This window comes from Poromitra crassiceps, assembly GCF_964638095.1.
Source record: "Poromitra crassiceps genome assembly, chromosome: 1".
NCBI classification, from domain to species: domain Eukaryota; kingdom Metazoa; phylum Chordata; class Actinopteri; order Beryciformes; family Melamphaidae; genus Poromitra; species Poromitra crassiceps.
Window position 1 is genome coordinate 12,585,586 of NC_139623.1, and position 23,655 is coordinate 12,609,240.

The 23,655-nt window shown below is 44.1% G+C and overlaps 1 protein-coding gene across 1 annotated transcript; it reads left to right on the forward strand.

Annotated features, from left to right (window-relative positions):
* Window positions 1-1,226: 1,226 nt before the first annotated feature.
* rundc3b (RUN domain containing 3b) lies at window positions 1,227-23,650 on the forward strand (the record flags this gene model as incomplete). The annotated part of the gene is made up of 12 exons (XM_083632218.1): window positions 1,227-1,346; window positions 6,727-6,842; window positions 8,697-8,830; window positions 12,394-12,479; window positions 16,428-16,483; window positions 16,638-16,671; window positions 17,300-17,380; window positions 20,694-20,868; window positions 21,213-21,370; window positions 21,992-22,138; window positions 22,223-22,344; window positions 23,505-23,650. Exons 1-12 carry the CDS (start codon window positions 1,252-1,254, stop codon window positions 23,648-23,650), a joined length of 1,350 nt encoding a protein of 449 aa, XP_083488344.1. The 5' UTR covers window positions 1,227-1,251.
* Between the last annotated feature and the right edge of the window lie 5 nt (window positions 23,651-23,655).

The window sequence follows — 23,655 nt, forward strand, 5'->3', positions numbered from 1 at the left end:
TGGCAGGGACTGATTTGAGGGGAGGTTTGTGACAATCTCTGCATTTTTCCTGTAAACTGAAATGAAAATGAAAATGCCAATAAATATATTGTAATATATGGATATGGGATGTTTTGCCTGTTTCTGACCTGATTGCGTTGTCTGTGGTTCTTTGAATGTTTGGTTATGAACCCTGTCTGGTCGGGGTGAATGATGGATGAGAGATGCTTATTCAAACGGGTAGCCAGAGTTTTAGTGATTACTTTTCTATCAAAGTTCTGAAGTGCAATGGGTCTGTAGCTGGCCGGGTCTGCTTGCTCCTTCCCCTTTTTTAAGATGAGTGAGATTTTAGCTTCATATACAGTAGTGTCTTAGGCAAAATGTTGTCCTCGTTAGAGCTAGATGTCATTCTGAGGAGGAGTGTCGAATTGTTTGTTGAATGTTTTTTTTCCACTCTTATTTGATTCCATTTTGTTTGTTTGATAACTTTGTGCTGCATGTTAGGACCCCCTCGAAAACAAGATGGTTCATCTCAAGGGTTTTTTCCTAATAAATAAACGCATCATCATGTGTGAAATTTCATGTTTCTTTCAAAAAGTGCACAATTATTGTGCTTATCCGCTCTACTATTAAGGTCTCAGGCTAGGTCTTAGATTTGTGGGTGGCCCATGCAATATTAGAGCCCTGGCCCCTGTAGTTCAGCCCAAGCCAGAGGGGGCCTGACGAGGCAGAGCCTGAGGGCCAGGCTTACGGCAGAGAATTTTGATAAGCTGTAGTAGGGCTAGGGCCGGGCTAGGGCCTGAAGGCTGAAATAGAAATGCATGTCATTCCCTCTCTCTCCCCACTTTTCCTGTCTGCCTACTGTCCTATCCAATAAAATCCCCCAAAATAAGAACAAAAAACTGCCTTTTCAGCTAAAGAACCAGGAAGCGCAGGGACTAAATGTTTTTAACCTGTAGATGGCAGCAACACGCTACAGCTCGTCTAGTCTGCCAGAAATTAGAGCGAAGAAGGACAGTGAGGATTTTATTTTGAAAGTACTGACTAAAAGTCCTACGTCTTTTCATTCTGGCTGACTTGACACATGTCCGACCCCTCCTTCAACCGAGAGAGCACGCCAGCCGAGGTGACGGAGCCTCCCACGCAGACAGTCCTGCCTGGTGCAGAGTGCCCGGCCCAGAGTGCCCGGCCCGGGGACTGCACACGCACTGGCTGCATTCCCCACCGGACTGCACCGCACCGCACCGGCTGCACGCACGGGAACAAGCCGGGATGGCTTCGCTAGGCGTCGGACTGCATCTCAGCCGCAAGCGGGGAGCCACCAGGAGCGGAGCTGTGGAGAGGAGGAACCTGCTCACAGTGTGCAGGTGGGGAATTCACACTGGCTGTGTCAGTCTCACAGACATGAATGAGGATGAAGAGCCACTGCAGCGTTGGGTGGGTGATTTCTGATGGCAGTGGCAGAGATTGGTTAACATTTCAAAACTGCGCACGCAACGTTAGCCTAACTGCCTTTGTTTGAGGTTAGCTGAACTAAACCCCTGCCACACTCAATTAAAACGTCTTAAGGCAAACATGATTTAATTGAAATGCATACAAATTAAATGGAAAGTGCATCTATTATATGCCTGCTGGATAAATTGCATTGAAATATCATCTACTGTCTTCAGACATTCCCGATTTGTTTTGCATCACATTGATCTGTGAAATCTAAGACTCACTGGTCCAATAGCAGTTAATTGATTTCTGGAGGAACAGAAGCTGATGTCTAACGTAGTGATGATGATCTCTCTCCAGCATGCTGTTTATTCTCTAACGAGCATCCCAAGTAGATTACCTACCTATATCACACACACACACACACACACACACACACACACACACACACACACACACACACACACACACACACACACACACACACACACACCAGCATCCACAAGCCTTAATTAAAGATTCATGCAATCACATTTCATTTTCCACTCAGTATCATATGGGTTGCATTCATGAATGATAAGTTGAGAGAGAGATAGAGAGACTTAATGGAAGTTTGGTTGATTCACCACAGTAAATTCCCCATGTTCTTCACTGCAGCTGCCCACCGCTCCTGGCCAGCCTATGGAGCAATTTCACAGCACCTTTTAAGTGTGTGTGTGTGTGTGTGTGTGTGTGTGTGTAAAATGTGTATAATGTGTATGTGCATGCATTGGTGCATTGTGACAAATAAAGACAGGGTTTGTCCGTCCTGTATAGCCCTGGCCTATAGGCTACCTATAGTCCACACAGGTGTCACCCATAATTATGTCAGTGTTTTAGTCCGGGGGAATGGAAAGGACTGTTGTGAGTATAGAGAGCCAAAGTGGAACATCACTTCCTGCTTCAGCACTGTACCAGAGATTTTCATCCCCCATTTATTTTCCCATAGACATTTTGTAAAATGCGTACAAACATTGTTTTCCTTGTTCAAACCACACTGTTCAGATATATTTAGAAACAATAGAGACCACATAACATTTAACTCGGACCAAAACATATTTTTTTTTGCAGATTTAAAGAAAATATTTTTTCAATGTTGTTTTTTTAAGTTTTGGTCCGAGTGAAATGTCCTATGGTCTCTCCCGATTCTGAATATATCTGAACCGTTTTGTTTGAACAAGTAAAACTCTTTTTATAAGCATTTTACGAAATGTCTATGGGAAAATAAATGGCGGATGAAAATCTCTGGTACAGTGCTGAAGCAGGAAGTGACGTTCCACTTTGGCTCTCTATTGATTTGCTGTCCTCTCAGTGTGCTGGGAGATGTCATTTATATTCATGACATTCAGCCTGGTTCATCTGAGACTGAAGAGGAGGAGGAGGAGGAGGAGAAAAGGAAAACACCATGGAGGTGTAGCTTTATAATAAGTCCACAATCCAAACAAGAAAAGGCAAGAAAATGCAGCACCTGTGCTGGAACACTGCTCAGCCTTGCAGGGATGAGTCTGCTGAACTGAAGCACACAGATGTAATTAGACACAAGTGCGCCTCGCTGACCAGCTGCCCGGCCGGCTCTCTCTCTCTCTCTCTCTCTCTCTCTCTCTCTCTCTCTCTCTCTCTCTCTCTCTCTCTCTCTCTCTCTCTCTCTCTGCTTCCCAAACAACCATCAACTCCCTGATTTGCTAGTTCCTGTACAAGTGGAAGAAGGGAGAGAGAGAAAAGAGAAATGACAAGAGGGCATCAATAGTGGAGAAAGTGTGAAGTAGTGAAAGAAGAACAGGAAAAAGTGGAGTGGGCCAGTGAGCGATTGTTTTTGCAATATCCTTAAATACCACTACAGAATATACAATACAGTGACACACTGCCCATTAATATCCATTAGATCAATGGTCCTCAAAGTGGGGTCCGGGGACCCCCAGGCAGTGTTTCCCCTAGAAGAATTTTCAGGCCTGGATGGATTTCGAAACGTACCCCGACCGCAACGGTGGGGGCCCTCGCTGGCGACGCTAAACTTTTAGCTAACCTGTTCACATCTATGTTTGCAATGGCATCCCAAGTATCATCATACTATTATGGGATGCGATGCGAAAAGTATTGTATTGTATTATTGGATGTGCGTTTCCCAGGCAACGACACACGTTGACACGTTTTGGAACAGCGCTGCACGCTGGCACAATACTCCTAAAAGCAAAATGCTTGTTGTTTTGAATGATTTGGCATCTTCTATTACTGTCAACACTAGTATTGTTGTATTGTAATAATATACCTGTACCATAAAGGTTTATTGAATTTTTGGGGAGAGCAGGAAAAAAACAGAAAAAAAAAACCCAGGGGTCCTTGAGGGGGTTCCAGGGGGTCCCCAGCAAAAAGGGTAATTTATTTTCTCTAGAATTTCAACCATAAGTAACAAAGTGACAGATTGTATGACTATTTTTGTCATGTGTTTCATGACTTTGTGTAATAAACATCTAAAAGTGCGACGACCCTCCCACCATCTTGCAGGACCCTCGTGTTGGGATTGAGAAATTTGGGGTCGTAATGACCGACCAGTCTCTCTCAGACCTTTCAGTCTCTCTTCCTTCCTCCTCACCGATGTACCTTTTGTTCTATTTGTTTGTGTTGTCTGTCTAGTTATTTTCCCTTCGTTTTAGTTCATAAGTTATATTGTTTTAACTTTTACTTTGGCATATGTCTGCCCTCATTATGTTACAACCCAGCTCAAGGAAGTAACAAATGAGGGGAGTCATACACCAACGTAAAATTTAAAAGAATAATTTATTAGTAGACAACATCAACTACATGAAATACAGAAAGGTGCATCGGTGAGGAGGGAGAGAGAGAGCCTAACGACCCCAAGACCAGGCTCCTACAGGACAGGGCCAGGAGAGTGGGAAGGACGTCTCAAAAGCTAAAATCTTATCAAATGGAGGTCTGTGGTCTAATTTGTGTCAGTTTAGGGGTCCTTGATGTGAAAAAGTTTGAGAACCACCGCATTAGATGTTTAGTCTCATGTTCTTTTGGTTATGGTTATAGAGAGCATAATACCACCGTTGTGAGGCATTTTCTGTACTTCTGTTCTGTGTACTTTACTGTGGAGAGAGAGATTCTGTGGCAGTAAATTGAATTTAGGAAGTAATTTCATAACCCATTTTGGCAGCAGCTGTGCTCCATCAGAAGAGGAAAGGAGAGAGGAGGATGAAGCTGAAACTTATAGTCATAGTTGTGTTGTTCACCAATTGTAATGATGAAACATTATCTTATGAACAGCTAGCTTTCTTTATTTACATACCACAACATCCAGAGTTACACTTCTTCTACTGCAGTCTCTCCTGATCTCTCTTAACTCACTGAGCCACCTGTGGTCAACCTTGGTTATTACACTTATGTTACTGGATATAAATAGTGCTGCCCCCATACTGCCGCCGAGCGTGGCGCGTATACCTTTGACAACATACTTTAGATGAAACCATGCCTCAAACTCATTTGATTGGTTGCCGCAACTGCTTCTTCCTGAACGTGCGTCAAGTAAACAAAATTGGTTAAGATTAGGGTTAGTGGTCGCCGGCGGGAAAAGTTCAGCTCAGGTTGTACTTCAGCTCGTGGCTTAATGCGTAAGGTGCTTGCCTTCCAATCTGATGCCTGGGGTTCGATTCCCGGTCAAACCACACACATTTTTAACAAGCATTTTTCTTGTTTTCAAAAATTTGGGTTAGGCAAGTACAACAATTTGGTTAGGGTTAGTGTTTGGGTATGGTCGTGCTTAAATAAGAAAACCCTAACCCTATAATCTTAACCACATCTTTTTTACTTGTCACACATTTTCAGGAAGAAGCAGTTGTGGCGACCAATCAAATGAGTTCGGGGTGTGGTTTCATCTGAAGTAGGTTGTCAAAAGTATACACGCCCACCCCACCCCCCTTTTTGTTTCTGTGAGGATTTGGGTTTTCCTGTGTTGCATGTGACTAGGTTTTAAGGGTGTGTGCATGTTTGAAGAGAGGAAAGTCTGAATGAATGGCTTCTTAGAAACAGAGCTATCTTAAAAGCATCTGACGGGTGATCCACACTGTGTTTACCTTCATCAAGATGCTTCTCCCTCATCTGACAGGTGGTCCACACTGTGTGTGTGTGTTTATCTTCATTGAGAACGGTTCATCTGACAGGTGGTCCACACTGTGTGTGTGTGTTTATCTTCATTGAGAACGGTTCATCTGACAGGTGGTCCACACTGTGTGTGTGTGTTTATCTTCATTGAGAACGGTTCATCTGACAGGTGGTCCACACTGTGTGTGTGTGTTTATCTTCATTGAGAACGGTTCATCTGACAGGTGGTCCACACTGTGTGTTTACCTTCATCAAGACGGTTCTCCCTCATGGAAAAAGCTGAAATTCGTGTTTTTACCTCTTTTAACAGGAAGCACATGCCCTGTGGTCACGTTGCTGCTAAGCAACACCTGTGCGTGCATGTGTGTGAGATACTGAAGTCAAACTACTTCGCTGTTTACTTAGACGGCTACACACAGTTTGGCACAATTTGCAGAGCATATTCAGAGCCACACACGCACGCATGCACACACACATACACACACACACACGCACGCATGCACACACACACACACACACACACACACACACACACACACACACACACACACACACACACACACTTAACTCTCCATCATGCTGCCTAGTTTTTTGCTGCTTAATTGACTAAAGCCAGATTAGGCAGAGGCGGTGCACATGACTGTCATGGTGGGCTGCACAAGTCAACTCTGTTTTAATCCCAGAAGGTTCATAAAAAGCCTCATTACGTTAGACGCCTGATGTCTTCATTTCCTTGCCTGTTAATTGGCGACACTGAGCAATAAAATGAACACACAATGTTTGTCAGATTATTTTGGTCCAATGTAAATTGATCACAAATGTCTGTTAGAAAACAAGATGAAGTGAAATAAGCATCCCTGGCAGTGTGTGTGTGTGTGTGTGTGTGTGCTGTGTGTGTGTGTGTGTGTGTGTGTGTGTGTGTGTGTGTGTGTGTGTGTGTGTGTGTGTGTGTGTCCGTCCCCTACTGCTTCCAGGTCTGTGTGACTCACTCTGACTCACTGGCATGATGCCGTGACAAGGGGGGTAGTGTTCATCATGGAAACTTAGATGGCAGTGCAGAAAAGTGAATTGGATATACAACCTCTGATGCATTTAAGCTAAAGGTTAAATGATTAAGTGAATGTTCTCCAGATATTTTCCCTAACTAGATACATTTTTTCTTGTGTCCAGGTTTTCAGTGAAGACTCTGCTTGACCGCTCCTGTTTTGAGACGATAGATGACTCGGCTCCAGAGTTCACTAACTTTGTTTCCATCCTGGAGCATATCCTCAGCCACCGACTCAAAGGTAGAAACATACAAGCACCCCCCCCCCACACACACACAGATGCGCAGCTACATTCACCTCAACACAGGCAAACGAACGCACCAACCCATACATGATGCAACATTAAAGCTTTAGTAGGCAAGATTTATTTTTATTTTTATGATTTCCCCCCCCCCCCCTGAATTTTCTCCCTTTTTTCTCCCCAATTGTACTTGGGACAATTCTCCCTGCTGTCCCGGTCGTTGCTCCACCCCCTCTGGGGAGACCACTAGCCCATGCTTCCTCTGTTACGTGTGCAGTCACCAGCCACTTCTTTTCACCTGACAGCGAGGAGTTTCACCGGCAGGGCATAGCATGTGGGAGGATCACACCACCTTCCCCCAGTTCCCCTCCCGCCTGAACAGGCACGAACAGGCACCCTGACCAACCATAGGTGGCACTAGTGCAGCGACCAGACACATACCCTCTGGCTTCCCACCCGCAGATACAGCCAATTGTTCCTGTATGGATGCCCGACCAAGCCGGAGATAACACGGGGGCTCGAACCTGCAACCCTCATGTTGGTAGGCAGGCAATCTACCGCTGCACTACCCTGTAGACAAAACTTGTATGTAAAAATCTACCTGTCTCATCAGTCTAAAAACCTAAATTGGGGCTGCTAGTGAAGATTTGCAGAATTTGCCAAAATTAATTTCAGGTGTGGTTCAGGACCCGCCAGAAAATCTCAGCACACAGGAAGAATTCAATTAAAAATTAAAGAGCAAAATACAAAACTGTCTTCGAAACAGCAGTGAGGGAGCGAGCGCTCCATCGAGAGAAAGCTGGACTCACCGACAATGGCTGAGCCTGCTATGAAATATTTCTTTCCACCCAGAAATTTTGGTCCCAGGAGTGCGCAGTTTACATCACATTAGTCTCGCTGGTCAGCCTGCTGTCCTCTCCCTTCTGTCCGAGGAGTCTGGTGCCACGGAAACAGGCAACAGGGATAAACCCTCCCCTGCTCTACAGCTGCTCTCCCATTGGAGCGACTGTTTCAGTCGTTGCCGGATGTCCGCTCCCGGCTTATTACAAACTCTGTCATTGGCTCCGACCATGTCAATCAGAGCGGCCTCCGCTCCCTCCTCCCTGTGTGTCGCTGTAAATAGTGCCCTGCCGCCTCAGTGAAAACAACAATGCTAACTAGCTAGCAAGCTAACAGCAGAAACCTACACGCTAGCTCGTTGCTACACGCTCAAAACGTCAAGTTGGATTGTTGGAAACTATTTTCCAAGGGCACTGCCGCTAAGCGCCGCCCATCGCAATCCCACTATGGAGACCTGCGGCACCAGACTCCTCGGACGGAAGGGAGAGGAGGCTGGCCAGCAAGACTAACATCACATTAACATGATTTCTGGATAATCAAACTTTCAAATATTCAAGCAGTTGTCTGTCTCTGCCACTTACGTGCTAACTTCACACTAATGTGAAGTTAGCCAGTGAGTGCAGCTATACAGAATGAACATGAATTCATGCTCACACATACTGGGGGTAGGGATGGGTATCATTTTGTATTTTTCGGATACCGGTGCTAAAACGGTACTTTTTAAACGGTACCGGTGCTTAAATGGTGCCTGAAGCAATACTTTTTCAAATTTAAAGACCGTTTAAAGCTGTTTTTTTAAAGAGCATTTCAAGCGCCGCGCTCCAAACAAAAATGTTAGTGAAGGTGTGTGCGGTGCCGGTTTCGGAGCACCAGAGGGCAGAGATATTTCACTCAGCAATTTGGTCTGGTAAGTACGGTTGTAAAGGTACCAGTACCGTAGTGGTACCGGGTTTCGGTACCCAACCCTAAATGTAGGTTCATGCTGAGTCTCTGCCTCCGTCTTCTTCCCGCAGGTCAGACAACGTGGTTTGGCTACGAGAGTCCTCGCAGTTTCTGGGATTACATGAGAGTGGCCTCCAGTAAAGTCGCACACAGCTGTATCCGAAGCATCGAAAGCATGGAGAATGTGCGATCATCTAGAGCCAAGGTGAGTATGGGCGGGTGCACGACGGGCCCAAACCATCCATGGGGTCTTGGCTTAGCCCATCAGACTTATTCTGCAGCAGAGGGGAGAGAAAAATATGCAGATCTTTCTTTGATTTGACCAAAAAATGAAAGGTAATGGCAACATGATTACATAGTGTACACATTCCTCCATCCTTGACTCAGTATTTGATACACTTACAGTACACACAGACCCAGGCATTCATGGGCATGGCTTCAGCTTAGTTTGTACTTTGTATTATCCCTTTTAGAAATGAACAAATGGGAGACACAGCCCAAAATATTAAGAATAAAAAGTAGAACTTTTGGGAATCGCAAAAAGCAGTCTTATCTTCAGTCTGACAACCAGCAGCAGCTTATACTGTACGTTTGACTTTTCAATGGACTTCCAGAAATGTAACATAAATGTCGATGCAAGCTTTTAATCCAAGATTAATACGAGGGATCAGCCGAGCAGCATTTTGGTAAACAAACGGCATCAGTGGGGGAAATGGCAATTGGACCCTATGGAGCCAGCCTTGAGTGGCTCACTCTAGCCCCGGCTATGTTGTTTACATTTAAAAAACTGCGACAGTTCACACAACTTTAACATGACATGCATAATATACATCAAACTCTTGAGCTACTTCTGCTCTCACTCAGAATGTCAAAATATAAACGATGTGATGTATAGTTTAGTTTTTGAGATATTAACGTTTGTTTGGCACAACTCATATAGTTAACTGCTGCGGGCTTCCGCATTTCTGGGGGATTGTGATGTCACGCTGATTTGTCCTGTAATGAAAGTACCAGGACAGGTTTCACATGGTTTCTACTGTATGGGACTTGAGTGAGTAAGGCTACGTTCACACAGCCATCCTTAGTGCTTGAATCGAATCTTTTCCCACCTAAGTGACTCAGGTCAGTCTTTTTCCTGACTGTGTGAACAGTACAAGTCACATTGAAAGTGACTTTTTTAAAGACGACCTGGGCTACTTTCAAATGTGGAAAAACATCAGATTCGAATCTGATGTTTTGGAATGTGACTTCAGTGTGAACAGACATCTGGCCCATATCAGACTTAACGTTTCAATGTGACTTTTACGTCATTCCAGAGCGACCTTCGTCACTATTCTGCGCTGGTGGAAGGAGGGAGGGCCAAGCGGGCAGATTGTGATTACAAACATGGAGGACAGCTGCGAGGGAGCTCAGTGGAGGGACAGTGAGGTTTTAGACCTTATAAGTATTAGCAAGAATTAGGAGCTATTGCTCCACAGAAAGCGATCATTAAAATGTTGGCTCTCTTTCTCCTCCTCCTCACTATCATCTGCACCCGTATTCGCTGGCTTCCACTGCACAATAACTTGTAAATTAAACCGTAAACAACAGATGAAACAACATCGTCAGCTACCGCCATGTTTACTGCTGTCTTCTTCCAGGTTTACGTAGAACAGCCGTGTGCTGCGTGTGACGTTATTGTTGTTCTTCTGCACATTCGGGTCACTTCAGGTCCACGACCTGTTCACACTGGAGTCTGATATGGGCCACTTTTAAAATGTCTGTGTGAACAGCCACACAAAAAAATCAGATGTGAGCAACAAGTCAGATTCAAGCACTAAGGTTTGCTGTGTGAACCTAGCCTAACAGTCTTGTTGTGGTTTCAGAGATTCCATCAGGTACTTTGATACTGGACTTCAGCTTATTATTGTCCTGTGCAGAATAGATTCAAGATTATTTGAATAGCCATAGTGAGTATTGAGTAAACATGCTATAAACGAGGAAATTGTGTTTGTGCAGTATGCAGCGCAGCAATAGCAAAATATGGAGCAGACAGAAAGATTCAAATGATCTTACCATACTATTTCAAATATGTTTTATTTGAGCATGACAATATACATTATATACTATATGTACATACAGTATATTCTATTCCACTTGTACAGATATAGGTTCGACCATGAAATGCTTTTTTTTTTTTTTTTTTTGAACATGTACACATACATACAGATACAAAACATTAAAGAAAAAGAAAGAAAAGAAAGAGAAAAGAAAAGAAAAAGCTCTCCATTAACTTAGTTTCTCAGTTCTATTTCTGACTCTCCCCTAACCCCACCCTATTCTATTGTCAAAAGGTCATTTTGTTGATATTGAGAGAAAAGTGCCAATTTTATTTTGCAAGTGCAAGATACTGAATTAGAGGTGACCACACCTTATCAAAATATGGAAGTTTGTCCATAAGAGTGTACCTTATTCTTTCTAAGTGGAGTGTGTTCGTAAGGTCGTTAAGCCACATCTTTGTGGTAGGGGCTTCCTTTTTTTTCCAGTGCATGAGAAGCAATCTCCTTGCAGTGATGAGACTATAGGATAGGAAGCATTGCTGGGCGTTTCATAGTATCATCAGACACTCCTAGAATAACAATAAATGGGCCTGGTTCTAGCTGGATTTGTAGTATTTCAGATAATGATTTGAAAACATTGACCCAATAAGCCTGAACTTTGGGACAATCAACAAAACTATGTAGCAGTGTATCGTCTGCTGAGAGGCATCTGTCACATGTCGGGGACATATCAGGATATATTTTATGTAATCTCTCCTTGGAGTAATGAAGACGGTGCAAAATTTTAAATTGAATTAAACGGTGTCTTTCATTATTAGAGCATTGATGGATGTGCTCCACACCTCCCTCCCATAGACTGTCCGAAATCTCAGTGCCCATTTCCTCCTCCCACTTTGTTTTTATATGAGTGGAATCAACTGGGTTAAGAGACTGTAAAGTGTCATATATGTACGATAGAGCTTTTACTGAGCATGACGGGAGTCGAAGACATACATCGAGACTTTACAAGTTTACAACTATACAAGTTTTGTATGTGTTTTCTTACATAGTCTCTTATTTGCAGATATCTAAGGAGGTTGTTTCCTGGTAATTTATATCTTACCATACTATAATTGGAGAGGGAATAGCGTGGGGTGGCGATGCACAATTCCTTAACTGCCAGTTGAGTCCGCGATGCGGGCGAGGCAGTGTGCGTGTGTGAGCCCACATAGCGGGCGAGGCCAGGCGATGCGTCTCCGAGCCCCCTCGAGGATAAACCAACGAGGGACTCTAAAACTCTACAAGGTTTTTTCGGAAATGTAGGAAACTGTCATGGCAGCAACTGTTGCTGGTGTTTCCACTCTGGACCAGACAAAGAGTTTAACAAAGAAGGAACAGAGAACAGCGCTGCTGTCGATGTGCTGCCATGAAATAATAAGGGACGGTAGAAATTAGTGATGAGGAGGAGGACGGGAAGGAGGACGACGGCAAGGCACGGTAGGCTAGAAAGGAGCGCTCTGTAGTAAATTATAAAGTGTAAAGTAAAATAGCTTTAAAGTGACAGTGGGTTCCATGTTATACTGTAAGTCCATGTAAAATGTTCAGTAAGTCCTTAAGTCCTGTATACAGTATAAGGGTGTGTGTGTGTGTGTCCGTGGGATAATGTCCATGTAGACTCTTACTAGTTGTCTATTTAGCTAAATTATATCGGCTGAGTGTATCTCTCGCTCTCTGTTCTTTGTGTCTGTAGGGCAGGGCGTGGGTCAGGGTGGTGCTGATGGAGAAAAGACTGTCAGAATACATCTCTTCCGCGCTGAGGGACTTCAAAACCACCAGGTCTTGTTGCGGCTTTCATACACACACAATTTCCCCTCATCCCCCTCATTGAAGCAGCGACAATCATCCCCATTCCCAAACAGCAGAAAGTGACCAGCCTCAACGACTGGCGCCCAATAGCCCTCACGCCCATAGCCAGCAAGTGCTTCGAAAAGCTGGTTATATCACAGATCCGCCCCACACTCCCCCCGGACCGCGACCCGCTACAATTTGCATACCGCCCCAACAGGAGCACAGCGGATGCAGTAGCACACGTGCTCAACACCGCCCTCTCCCACCTGGAGGGGAAGGACACCTATGTGAGAATGCTGTTCGTGGACTACAGCTCAGCATTCAACACCATAGTACCCTCCAGGCTGGTAAGCAAGCTCAAGGATCTGGGACTAAACACAGCAATGTGTGACTGGATCCTGGACTTCCTGACAGACCGCCGCCAGGTGGTGAGAGTGGGCAACCTCACCTGCTCCCCACTGACCATCAGCATAGGAGCGCCCCAGGGGTGCATCTCCAGCCCCTTCTGGTACGACTTCTACACCCACGACTACGTGGCGACTCAATCTTCAAACACCATCGTGAAGTTTGCAGACGACACAGCGGTCGTGGGGCTGATCTCCAAGAGCGACAAGATGGCCTACAGCAGGGATAATCAACTTGCTTTGCCCGGGGGCCACTTTCGTGAAATGATAGAAGGCCAGGGGCCAGTTATAAACAATCAATATACATTTTTCTGTAGCGGATTGTAGGTGTCAGACGGAGTTTAGTCTGACAATGTTGTGCACACTGGATAGTTACTTAGGTTAAGTACATCCATAAGTGCCAGGGTAGCGAGCAGACGGCGGTATTTGACAATTTAGCAGCTAAATCATAGATTATTGAAAGATATTCCATATTCCAGACTGAAATGCTATAACAGAAGTGTGAGTATTGGCCAGAATTACATGAACATTTAGACACTTATTCAGCGGGTATCTTGCATGTTGCGTTCAGGTGCACTGTAAAAAAAATTTTTTTTTTTTTTTGCAATTCCATCGCCACATGCGGCCCGCGGGCCGCCAGTTGAGTATCACTGGCCTACAGAGAGGAGGTGGGGGCCCTGGGACAATGGTGCCAGGACAACCACCTCTCTCTGAACGTCTCCAAGACCAAGGAGATCATTGTAGACTACAGGAGGGGGGGGGGCGCACACCCCCCAATCACCATCAATGGCACAGTGGTGGAAAGGGTGGACAGCTTCAAGTACCTGGGAGTCAACATCCACCGGGACCTGACATGGGCCGGCCACACCGCCACTGTTGTCAAAAAGGCCCAACAGCGACTACACGGACTCAGGCGCCTGAAGAAATTTGGGCTAAGGCCAGAAATCCTTAGGGACTTCTACAGAGGCACCATTGAAAGCCTGCTGACTGGCTGCTTCACCACCTGGTACGGGAACTGTACCACCATGGACCGCAGGGCGCTAAGAAGAGTGAGGCGCGCGGCCCAGCACGTAACAGGATGTGAGCTGCCAGAACTGCAGGAACTGTATAATCAGCGGTGCCTCAGGAGGTCCCTGAAGATCATCAAAGACACAAACCACCCCCACAACAGTCTGTTCTCCCTGTTACCCTCATGGAGGAGATACAGGGTCCCAAAAGCACGCACAAATCGCTTAAGGGACAGTTTCTTCCCGCAGGCCACGAGACTCCTTAACATACACAAATAGTGTAGTAGCTGTACTGTACCGTACTGTAGCTGCTACCATTACGTATGTCTAATGTTTAATTGTATGTTTAATTAGGTATATGGTATTTGCACCTGTGCAAACAGAACGTCAACTATGTTTAAGTATGTTTAAAGTATGTACATGCCATGTGCACCTATGTGCAGTGAATATGCCACTGTCTTTGACTTGTCTTATCACTTTACTGCCTTATTGCTTGTTGTGTCTCTTGTTGTTTTCCTGCACTCATATGCCCTGTTATTTTTTTTGTACTATGTTGTAAACGGAGTCCACAACACAAGAATTTCACATGTGATACTTGTACTACGGAGTGACAATAAAAATCTTGAATCTTGAATCTTGAATCTTGAATTCAACCCAATACATAAGTTTGATCAAAGCAACTGTGGGTTCTGAAGGGTCGCTTTCACTTCAGTGTAGTCAGTGGTACTGTACACCGCTAGTTTAGAACTTATACCAGGAGGTTCTATGAGGATGGAGCGATCATGCTGGGGGAGGAGGCGGGACTAATAATGTGTTTACATGTGTTGGCTGCAGGAGGTTCTATGAGGATGGAGTGATCATGCTGGGGGAGGAGGCGGGACTAATAATGTGTTTACATGTATTGGCTGCAGTAGGTTCTATGAGGATGGAGCGATCATGCAGGGAGAGGAGACGGGACTAATAATGTGTTTACATGTGTTGGCTGCAGGAGGTTCTATGAGGATGGAGCGATCATGCTGGGAGAGGAGACAGGACTAATAATGTGTTTACATGTATTGGCTGCAGTAGGTTCTATGAGGATGGAGCGATCATGCAGGGAGAGGAGACGGGACTAATAATGTGTTTACATGTGTTGGCTGCAGGAGGTTCTATGAGGATGGAGCGATCATGCTGGGAGAGGAGACAGGACTAATAATGTGTTTACATGTATTGGCTGCAGTAGGTTCTATGAGGATGGAGCGATCATGCAGGGAGAGGAGACGGGACTAATAATGTGTTTACATGTGTTGGCTGCAGGAGGTTCTATGAGGATGGAGCGATCATGCTGGGGGAGGAGGCGGGACTAATAATGTGTTTACATGTGTTGGCTGCAGGAGGTTCTATGAGGATGGAGCGATCATGCTGGGAGAGGAGACAGGACTAATAATGTGTTTACATGTATTGGCTGCAGTAGGTTCTATGAGGATGGAGCGATCATGCAGGGAGAGGAGACGGGACTAATAATGTGTTTACATGTGTTGGCTGCAGGAGGTTCTATGAGGATGGAGCGATCATGCTGGGAGAGGAGGCAGGACTAATAATGTGTTTACATGTGTTGGCTGCAGGAGGTTCTATGAGGATGGAGCGATCATGCAGGGAGAGTAAACAGGATTAATAATGTGTTTACATGTGTTGGCTGCAGGAGGTTCTAAGAGGATGGAGCGATCATGCAGGGAGAGGAGGCAGGACTAATAATGTGTTTACATGTGTTGGCTGCAGGAGGTTCTATGAGGATGGAGCGATCATGCAGGGAGAGGAGGCAGGACTAATAATGTGTTTACATGTGTTGGCTGCAGGAGGTTCTATGAGGATGGAGCGATCATGCAGGGAGAGGAGGCAGGACTAATAATGTGTTTACATGTGTTGGCTGCAGGAGGTTCTAAGAGGATGGAGCGATCATGCAGGGAGAGGAGGCAGGACTAATAATGTGTTTACATGTGTTGGCTGCAGGAGGTTCTATGAGGATGGCGCGATCATGCAGGGAGAGGAGGCAGGACTAATAATGTGTTTACATGTGTTGGCTGCAGGAGGTTCTATGAGGATGGAGCGATCATGCAGGGAGAGGAGACAGGACTAATGTGTTTACATGTGTTGGCTGCAGGAGGTTCTATGAGGATGGAGCGATCATGCAGGGAGAGGAGGCGGGACTAATAATGTGTTTACATGTGTTGGCTGCAGGAGGTTCTATGAGGATGGAGCGATCATGCAGGGAGAGGAGGCAGGACTAATAATGTGTTTACATGTCTTGGTTGCAGGAGGTTCTATGAGGATGGAGCGATCATGCAGGGAGAGGAGGCAGGACTAATAATGTGTTTACATGTGTTGGCTGCAGGAGGTTCTATGAGGATGGAGCGATTATGCTGGGAGAGTAAACAGGATTAATAATGTGTTTACATGTATTGGCTGCAGGAGGTTCTATGAGGATGGAGCGATCATGCTGGGAGAGGAGGCAGGACTAATAATGTGTTTACATGTGTTGGCTGCAGGAGGTTCTATGAGGATGGAGCGATCATGCTGGGGGAGGAGGCGGGACTAATAATGTGTTTACATGTGTTGGCTGCAGGAGGTTCTATGAGGATGGAGCGATCATGCAGGGAGAGGAGGCGGGACTAATAATGTGTTTACATGTGTTGGCTGCAGGAGGTTCTATGAGGAGGGAGCAATCATGCTGGGAGAGGAGGCGGGGCTGTTGGCAGACACGCTCATTGGGCTCAACACCATCGACTTCAGGTACAAACCTGCTCTGCTGTTTCTACTAGACCTCAGTCCTGGTTTCTCTCTGCTGCTCTGTCCGTATGGAGTTTTCTCTGGATTAAATGCGTTTGCAGGGAGTCATCAAAACCGTGATGATCGCCCCACTATTGTGCTGATTGTGAGGTTGAGGCTTTAATATTAGTAGAGGTGCCCAGAGATTGCCCGTGGGATAATATGTCAGCATCTGCACTTCTTTATTCAAATAACAATATCCACCATAATATACCAGATTATTGTGTTTACAATACTTCTTAAACAAAATAATAATTTCTTAAACTATAAACTGATAGTAAACGCTGCTGTGTGGTGTGGCTCAAATTACTGATCTGGTGCTTCAAACCAAAATGAAATCACAAAGGGCCTTGGAAAAAGAAATGAAAAAAGAAAAGCTTGACCAATGGTTAGTTGAGGTCACATCATTGATACGGTCATTCTTGATGGAATAAAACTGGGGGTTCAGGACAAAATGAAACCTCATCAGACCCCCCTTTCCTGTCATTATACCTGTGATTGAATGTGTCTCACACAGTCATATAATACAGGGAATAACTGAGGTTTGATCTTCCATCCATGCCATCAGTGTGTTCTCGCTCTCTATCTTTAGCTTCTGTCTGAAAGGCGAGGGTCTGGACGGCAGCTGGCCCGCTGTGATCGACTACACGCCATACCTGAAGTTCACTCAGAAGTACGTGACGCCTCATGAGCTCCCTAACACACTTCATCATCACTTTACACAACATCATGTGTCCCTAACACAGTTCATCATCACTTTACATAACATCATGAGCTCCCTAACACAGTTCATCATCACTTTACACAACATCATGTGTCCCTAACACAGTTCACCATCACTTTACACAACATCATGTCTCCCTAACACAGTTCATCATCACTTTACATAACATCATGTGTCCCTAACACAGTTCACCATCACTTTACACAACATCATGAGCTCCCTAACACAGTTCATCATCACTTTACACAATATCATGTCTCCCTAACACAGTTCATCATCACTTTACACAACATCATGTGTCCCTAACACAGTTCATCATCACTTTACATAACATCATGAGCTCCCTAACACAGTTAATCATCACTTTACACAATATCATGTCTCCCTAACACAGTTCATCATCACTTTACATAACATCATGAGCTCCCTAACACAGTTCATCATCACTTTACATAACATCATGAGCTCCCTAACACAGTTCATCATCACTTTACACAACATCATGTGTCCCTAACACAGTTCACCATCACTTTACACAACATCATGTCTCCCTAACACACTTCATCATCACTTTACACAACATCATGTGTCCCTAACACAGTTCACCATCACTTTACACAACATCATGAGCTCCCTAACACAGTTCATCATCACTTTACACAACATCATGTGTCCCTAACACAGTTCACCATCACTTTACATAACATCATGAGCTCCCTAACACAGTTCATCATCACTTTACACAACATCATGAGCTCCCTAACACAGTTCATCATCACTTTACACAACATCATGAGCTCCCTAACACACTTCATCATCACTTTACACAACATCATGTGTCCCTAACACAGTTCATCATCACTTTACACAACATCATGTCTCCCTAACACACTTCATCATCACTTTACACAACATCATGTGTCCCTAACACAGTTCACCATCACTTTACATAACATCATGAGCTCCCTAACACAGTTCATCATCACTTTACACAACATCATGAGCTCCCTAACACAGTTCACCATCACTTTACATAACATCATGAGCTCCCTAACACACTTCATCATCACTTTACACAACATCATGAGCTCCCTAACACAGTTCACCATCACTTTACACAACATCATGAGCTCCCTAACACAGGTCATCATCACTTTACACAACATCATGTGTCCCTAACACAGTTCATCATCACTTTACACAACATCATGAGCTCCCTAACACAGTTCATCATCACTTTACTCAACATCATGTGTCCCTAACACAGTTCATCATCACTTTACATAACATCATGAGCTCCCTAACACAGTTCATCATCACTTTACATAACATCATGTCTCCCTAACACAGTTCATCATCACTTTACACAACATCATGTGTCCCTAACACAGTTAATCATCACTTTACATAACATCATGTGTCCCTAACACAGTTCATCATCACTTTACACAACATCATGTCTCCCTAACACAGTTCATCATCACTTTACATAACATCATGTGTCCCTAACACAGTTCATCATCACTTTACATAACATCATGTGTCCCTAACACAGTTCACCATCACTTTACACAACATCATGTCTCCCTAACACAGTTCATCATCACTTTACACAACATCATGAGCTCCCTAACACAGTTCATCATCACTTTACACAACAGCATGAGCTCCCTAACACAGTTCATCATCACTTTACACAACATCATGTCTCCCTAACACAGTTCATCATCACTTTACACAACATCATGAGCTCCCTAACACAGTTCATCATCACTTTACACAACATCATGAGCTCCCTAACACAGTTCATCATCACTTTACACAACATCATGAGCTCCCTAACACAGTTCACCATCACTTTACACAACATCATGTCTCCCTAACACAGTTCACCATCACTTTACACAACATCATGTGTCCCTAACACAGTTCACCATCACTTTACATAACATCATGTCTCCCTAACACAGTTCATCATCACTTTACATAACATCATGTCTCCCTAACACAGTTCATCATCACTTTACACAACATCATGTCTCCCTAACACAGTTCATCATCACTTTACACAACATCATGAGCTCCCTAACACAGTTCACCATCACTTTACACAACATCATGTCTCCCTAACACAGTTCACCATCACTTTACACAACATCATGTCTCCCTAACACAGTTCATCATCACTTTACATAACATCATGTCTCCCTAACACAGTTCATCATCACTTTACATAACATCATGTCTCCCTAACACAGTTCATCATCACTTTACATAACATCATGTCTCCCTAACACAGTTCACCATCACTTTACATAACATCATGTCTCCCTAACACAGTTCACCATCACTTTACATAACATCATGTCTCCCTAACACAGTTCACCATCACTTTACATAACATCATGTCTCCCTAACACAGTTCATCATCACTTTACATAACATCATGTCTCCCTAACACAGTTCATCATCACTTTACACAACATCATGTCTCCCTAACACAGTTCATCATCACTTTACATAACATCATGTCTCCCTAACACAGTTCATCATCACTTTACATAACATCATGTCTCCCTAACACAGTTCATCATCACTTTACATAACATCATGTCTCCCTAACACAGTTCATCATCACTTTACACAACATCATGTCTCCCTAACACAGTTCACCATCACTTTACATAACATCATGTCTCCCTAACACAGTTCATCATCACTTTACATAACATCATGTCTCCCTAACACAGTTCACCATCACTTTACACAACATCATGTCTCCCTAACACAGTTCACCATCACTTTACACAACATCATGTGTCCCTAACACAGTTCACCATCACTTTACACAACATCATGAGCTCCCTAACACAGTTCATCATCACTTTACACAACATCATGTGTCCCTAACACAGTTCACCATCACTTTACACAACATCATGAGCTCCCTAACACAGTTCACCATCACTTTACACAACATCATGAGCTCCCTAACACAGTTCACCATCACTTTACACAACATCATGTCTCCCTAACACAGTTCATCATCACTTTACACAACATCATGAGCTCCCTAACACACTTCACCATCACTTTACACAACATCATGTCTCCCTAACACAGTTCACCATCACTTTACATAACATCATGTCTCCCTAACACAGTTCACCATCACTTTACATAACATCATGTCTGCCAAGTGCCAATATGCTCTCTGTGCTCATCTGAGGTCTCTCCCTCTCTGCCCTCATTCCCTGTGCAGTGCAGACAGCATCAGCAGCGACGAGGAGGAGATGCGCACGCTGGGGAGCAGCGGCAGCGAGAACAGCACCCCTGACAAAATGGCCACCGCTGCCTCCATCTTCACTGAGCAGAGCAGCTTGGTTAGCAAGTGCAAACGCCTTGAGCAGAAGTATCGCATGGCACTGGAGCAGAAGGTGTGTGTTTCATGAGAGTGTGACAGTGAGATAAATGATTGCAGTGAGTGACAGAGGTGACATATGTCCTTTCCTTTCCCCATGATGTCTGAACAGTAATTAGGGGCTTGAGTTGTCAAATGTCAGAATGAGTGTGTTCTGTGAAGGGTCGTGTTGTCTTGACGCAGACATTGACATTTATCTATTATGATGAAACTACCATAAAGTCTCTTCTTTCTACTTTATTATTTTGCTTTGAACAAAAAGTATGAATTCAGATGCCGAAAATAAGGTGAAAGCAAAGCGATCCCTTCGCGGCACCAAACCAACGGGTGAGTGTGTGTTTGTATGTATGTATGCGTCAGGGTTACCTGGAGGAGCTGGTTCGTCTGCGAGAAGCCCAGCTGTCAGAGGCTGCATCTCATAACAAAGCTCTTCAACAGAGCCTGGCAGATACACACCTCTCCCACACACTGGAGAAGGAACAGCTTGAATACATCATACTGGAGCTGCAGGACCAACTGTGAGTTCATTCTGTTCTCTGTGCGTGTTTTTGGGTTTGTGTGAGATTGCAGATGATTGGGTGGAGAGCACATTGCAGCAGATCCAGCTGTGAGTTTGACATTCAGGACACAGCGAAAGGCCTTTATATATATATATAAGCGATGTGATGTATAGTTTTTGAGATATTAACGTTTGAGCAACATTAATAATAGTGAGCACCCATTGCGGCCGAGATAGTGTTTGTGGGGGTTTCCACCTAGTTGCGGCCGTCTTCTTAGCAGCAGTCAACCCGGCCGGAATCACACTTTGATGAGCTTTTCCTAATTGAATCTGAGAAAGATAATTTAAAAGCAGCACAGTTATGGACAGGGAAACAGATACTGTACATGTAATATTGTGACTACCAGGGAGTAGTTTGTAGGAGTGGTAGACTGAGGAGATGGGAGGTGGTTGACCGACTTTTTTGTTTGATCTTTGTTACTCTTGTTTTTTGTGTATGTTTTTGGTCTGGTCTTCCAACTTTTTTCTTACCTTGTGTATCCAAGAAGAAATGAGCCATGACTGTATACACTCACTATTCGGTCTATAAAGGGATGTTAACTGTCAACTCTCCGTCTCTGTTCGTCTGTCTCATCTTCAGGACAGTGCTTAAGAACAATGATTTGCGGTCCAGACAGGAGTTGACAGCCCATCTGACCAATCAGTGGCCGTCTCCTGACGCTTTGGATGCGAACGCTGTTGCCTTGGACACACTCCTGTACAGGAAGAGGACAGGACAGTGGGAGCAGTATGTGGATAGGTTGACACCCCCAGCTACCAAGTTTAGTTTGGTTGTGCATGATCTTTACTGTCCTCTGTCCTCTCTATGCAGAAAGAGTTTCCAGAGTCTGGAGCAGCTGTCCACTGACATGAGCCTCTCTCAGACTTCTCTAGAACCGTCACACACACTCAGCCTGGAGTCAAGGCCAGCCAGTGCACACTGGCCCCACCACGGTACGTCTCTTTCTGCAGGCGTGCACTGCTGTCTGGGTCCCTACACATGTCTGGCAAAACTGCAAATGTTTGGGGAAAGAAAAGCTTGAAAATTACTCAAAAAGGTTTGGAAAGGTATGGAAAAATATAGTTAAGGCGAGACATGGCAGCTGAATAGGGTAAAGATTAAAAGGGTTTCTCTTTCTTATACTCTGAGCCAGAAATCTACACTTCTGTAGCACTTACTTACTACATACACCAAACTTTCCAGTTTTATTCCTAACTATATTCTGATGTTTTTTTTCATTTGTGTTTTACAGAGGGGTTTGTTCATATATCATTCATAGCCTGATTTATATTTTATTTGTTTTCTCCAAATGAGTTTTTTCTCATACTCTGAGCCAGAAATATCCACTTCAGTACTGGTACTGGGGGTTGCTCATATATCATTCATAGCCTGATTTACAGTATATGACATGAACAGGAATCAAAAAAATATTCCTAAAAACATGGCGATTTTTTTTTTTTTTTTTTTTTTTATTTTATTTATGGAGTGATAAAAAAAAAAGATTAAAAAAAAATACCCTTGTAAAAACCTTTTGCTGTATTATGTCAACAAAATGAAACAAGAATTTTAAACCTGGCTTTATCCAATGTTCAGATTTCTGTTCTGGAACTGTGTGCAAATTAGCACCTGTTTAAACAGATAATGACTCATTTGATGCAGTAATTTGTGCAAAAGGAGCTGCAGCCAAGTATTGAGTGAATAAATGAACATACTTTTAGTTTGACATTTCTGTATTATAAATCTTTTTTTTTATGGTTCTATGTAATATTCTAATATTTTGAGATACTGGATTTTTGATTTTCATGAGCTGTAAACCATAATAATCTAAATTAAAACAAAAAATGGCTTGAAATATTTAACGTTATGTGTGAATCTAGAATATATGAAAGTTTCACTTTTTGAATACAATTACAGTAAATCCCCCCCCCCCCCCCCCCCCCCCCATGATATTCTAATCTTTTGAGATGCACCTGTAAGTAATCAACTTGGGAAGTTCTCATGATTATCTATTATCTATTAGTTAAAATGTTGCTTAAAATGTTCCCTGTGCTTTACGAGAAGAGCTCCACCCGTTATGGATATGAACATGAACCGTGTTCCCCGTGTCATTCAGGTAAAGAGGAGACTCCGTCTCTTCGAGGTCTTTGTGGCTCCCTGACCTCAGTAACCAGCTACAAGTCTCTGGCCAGCCTGAAGTCCAGCGAGTGTTTGGCCAGTCCCACCACAGAGATCAGCAGCCCAGGCCTCACCCCTTCCTAGGGGGC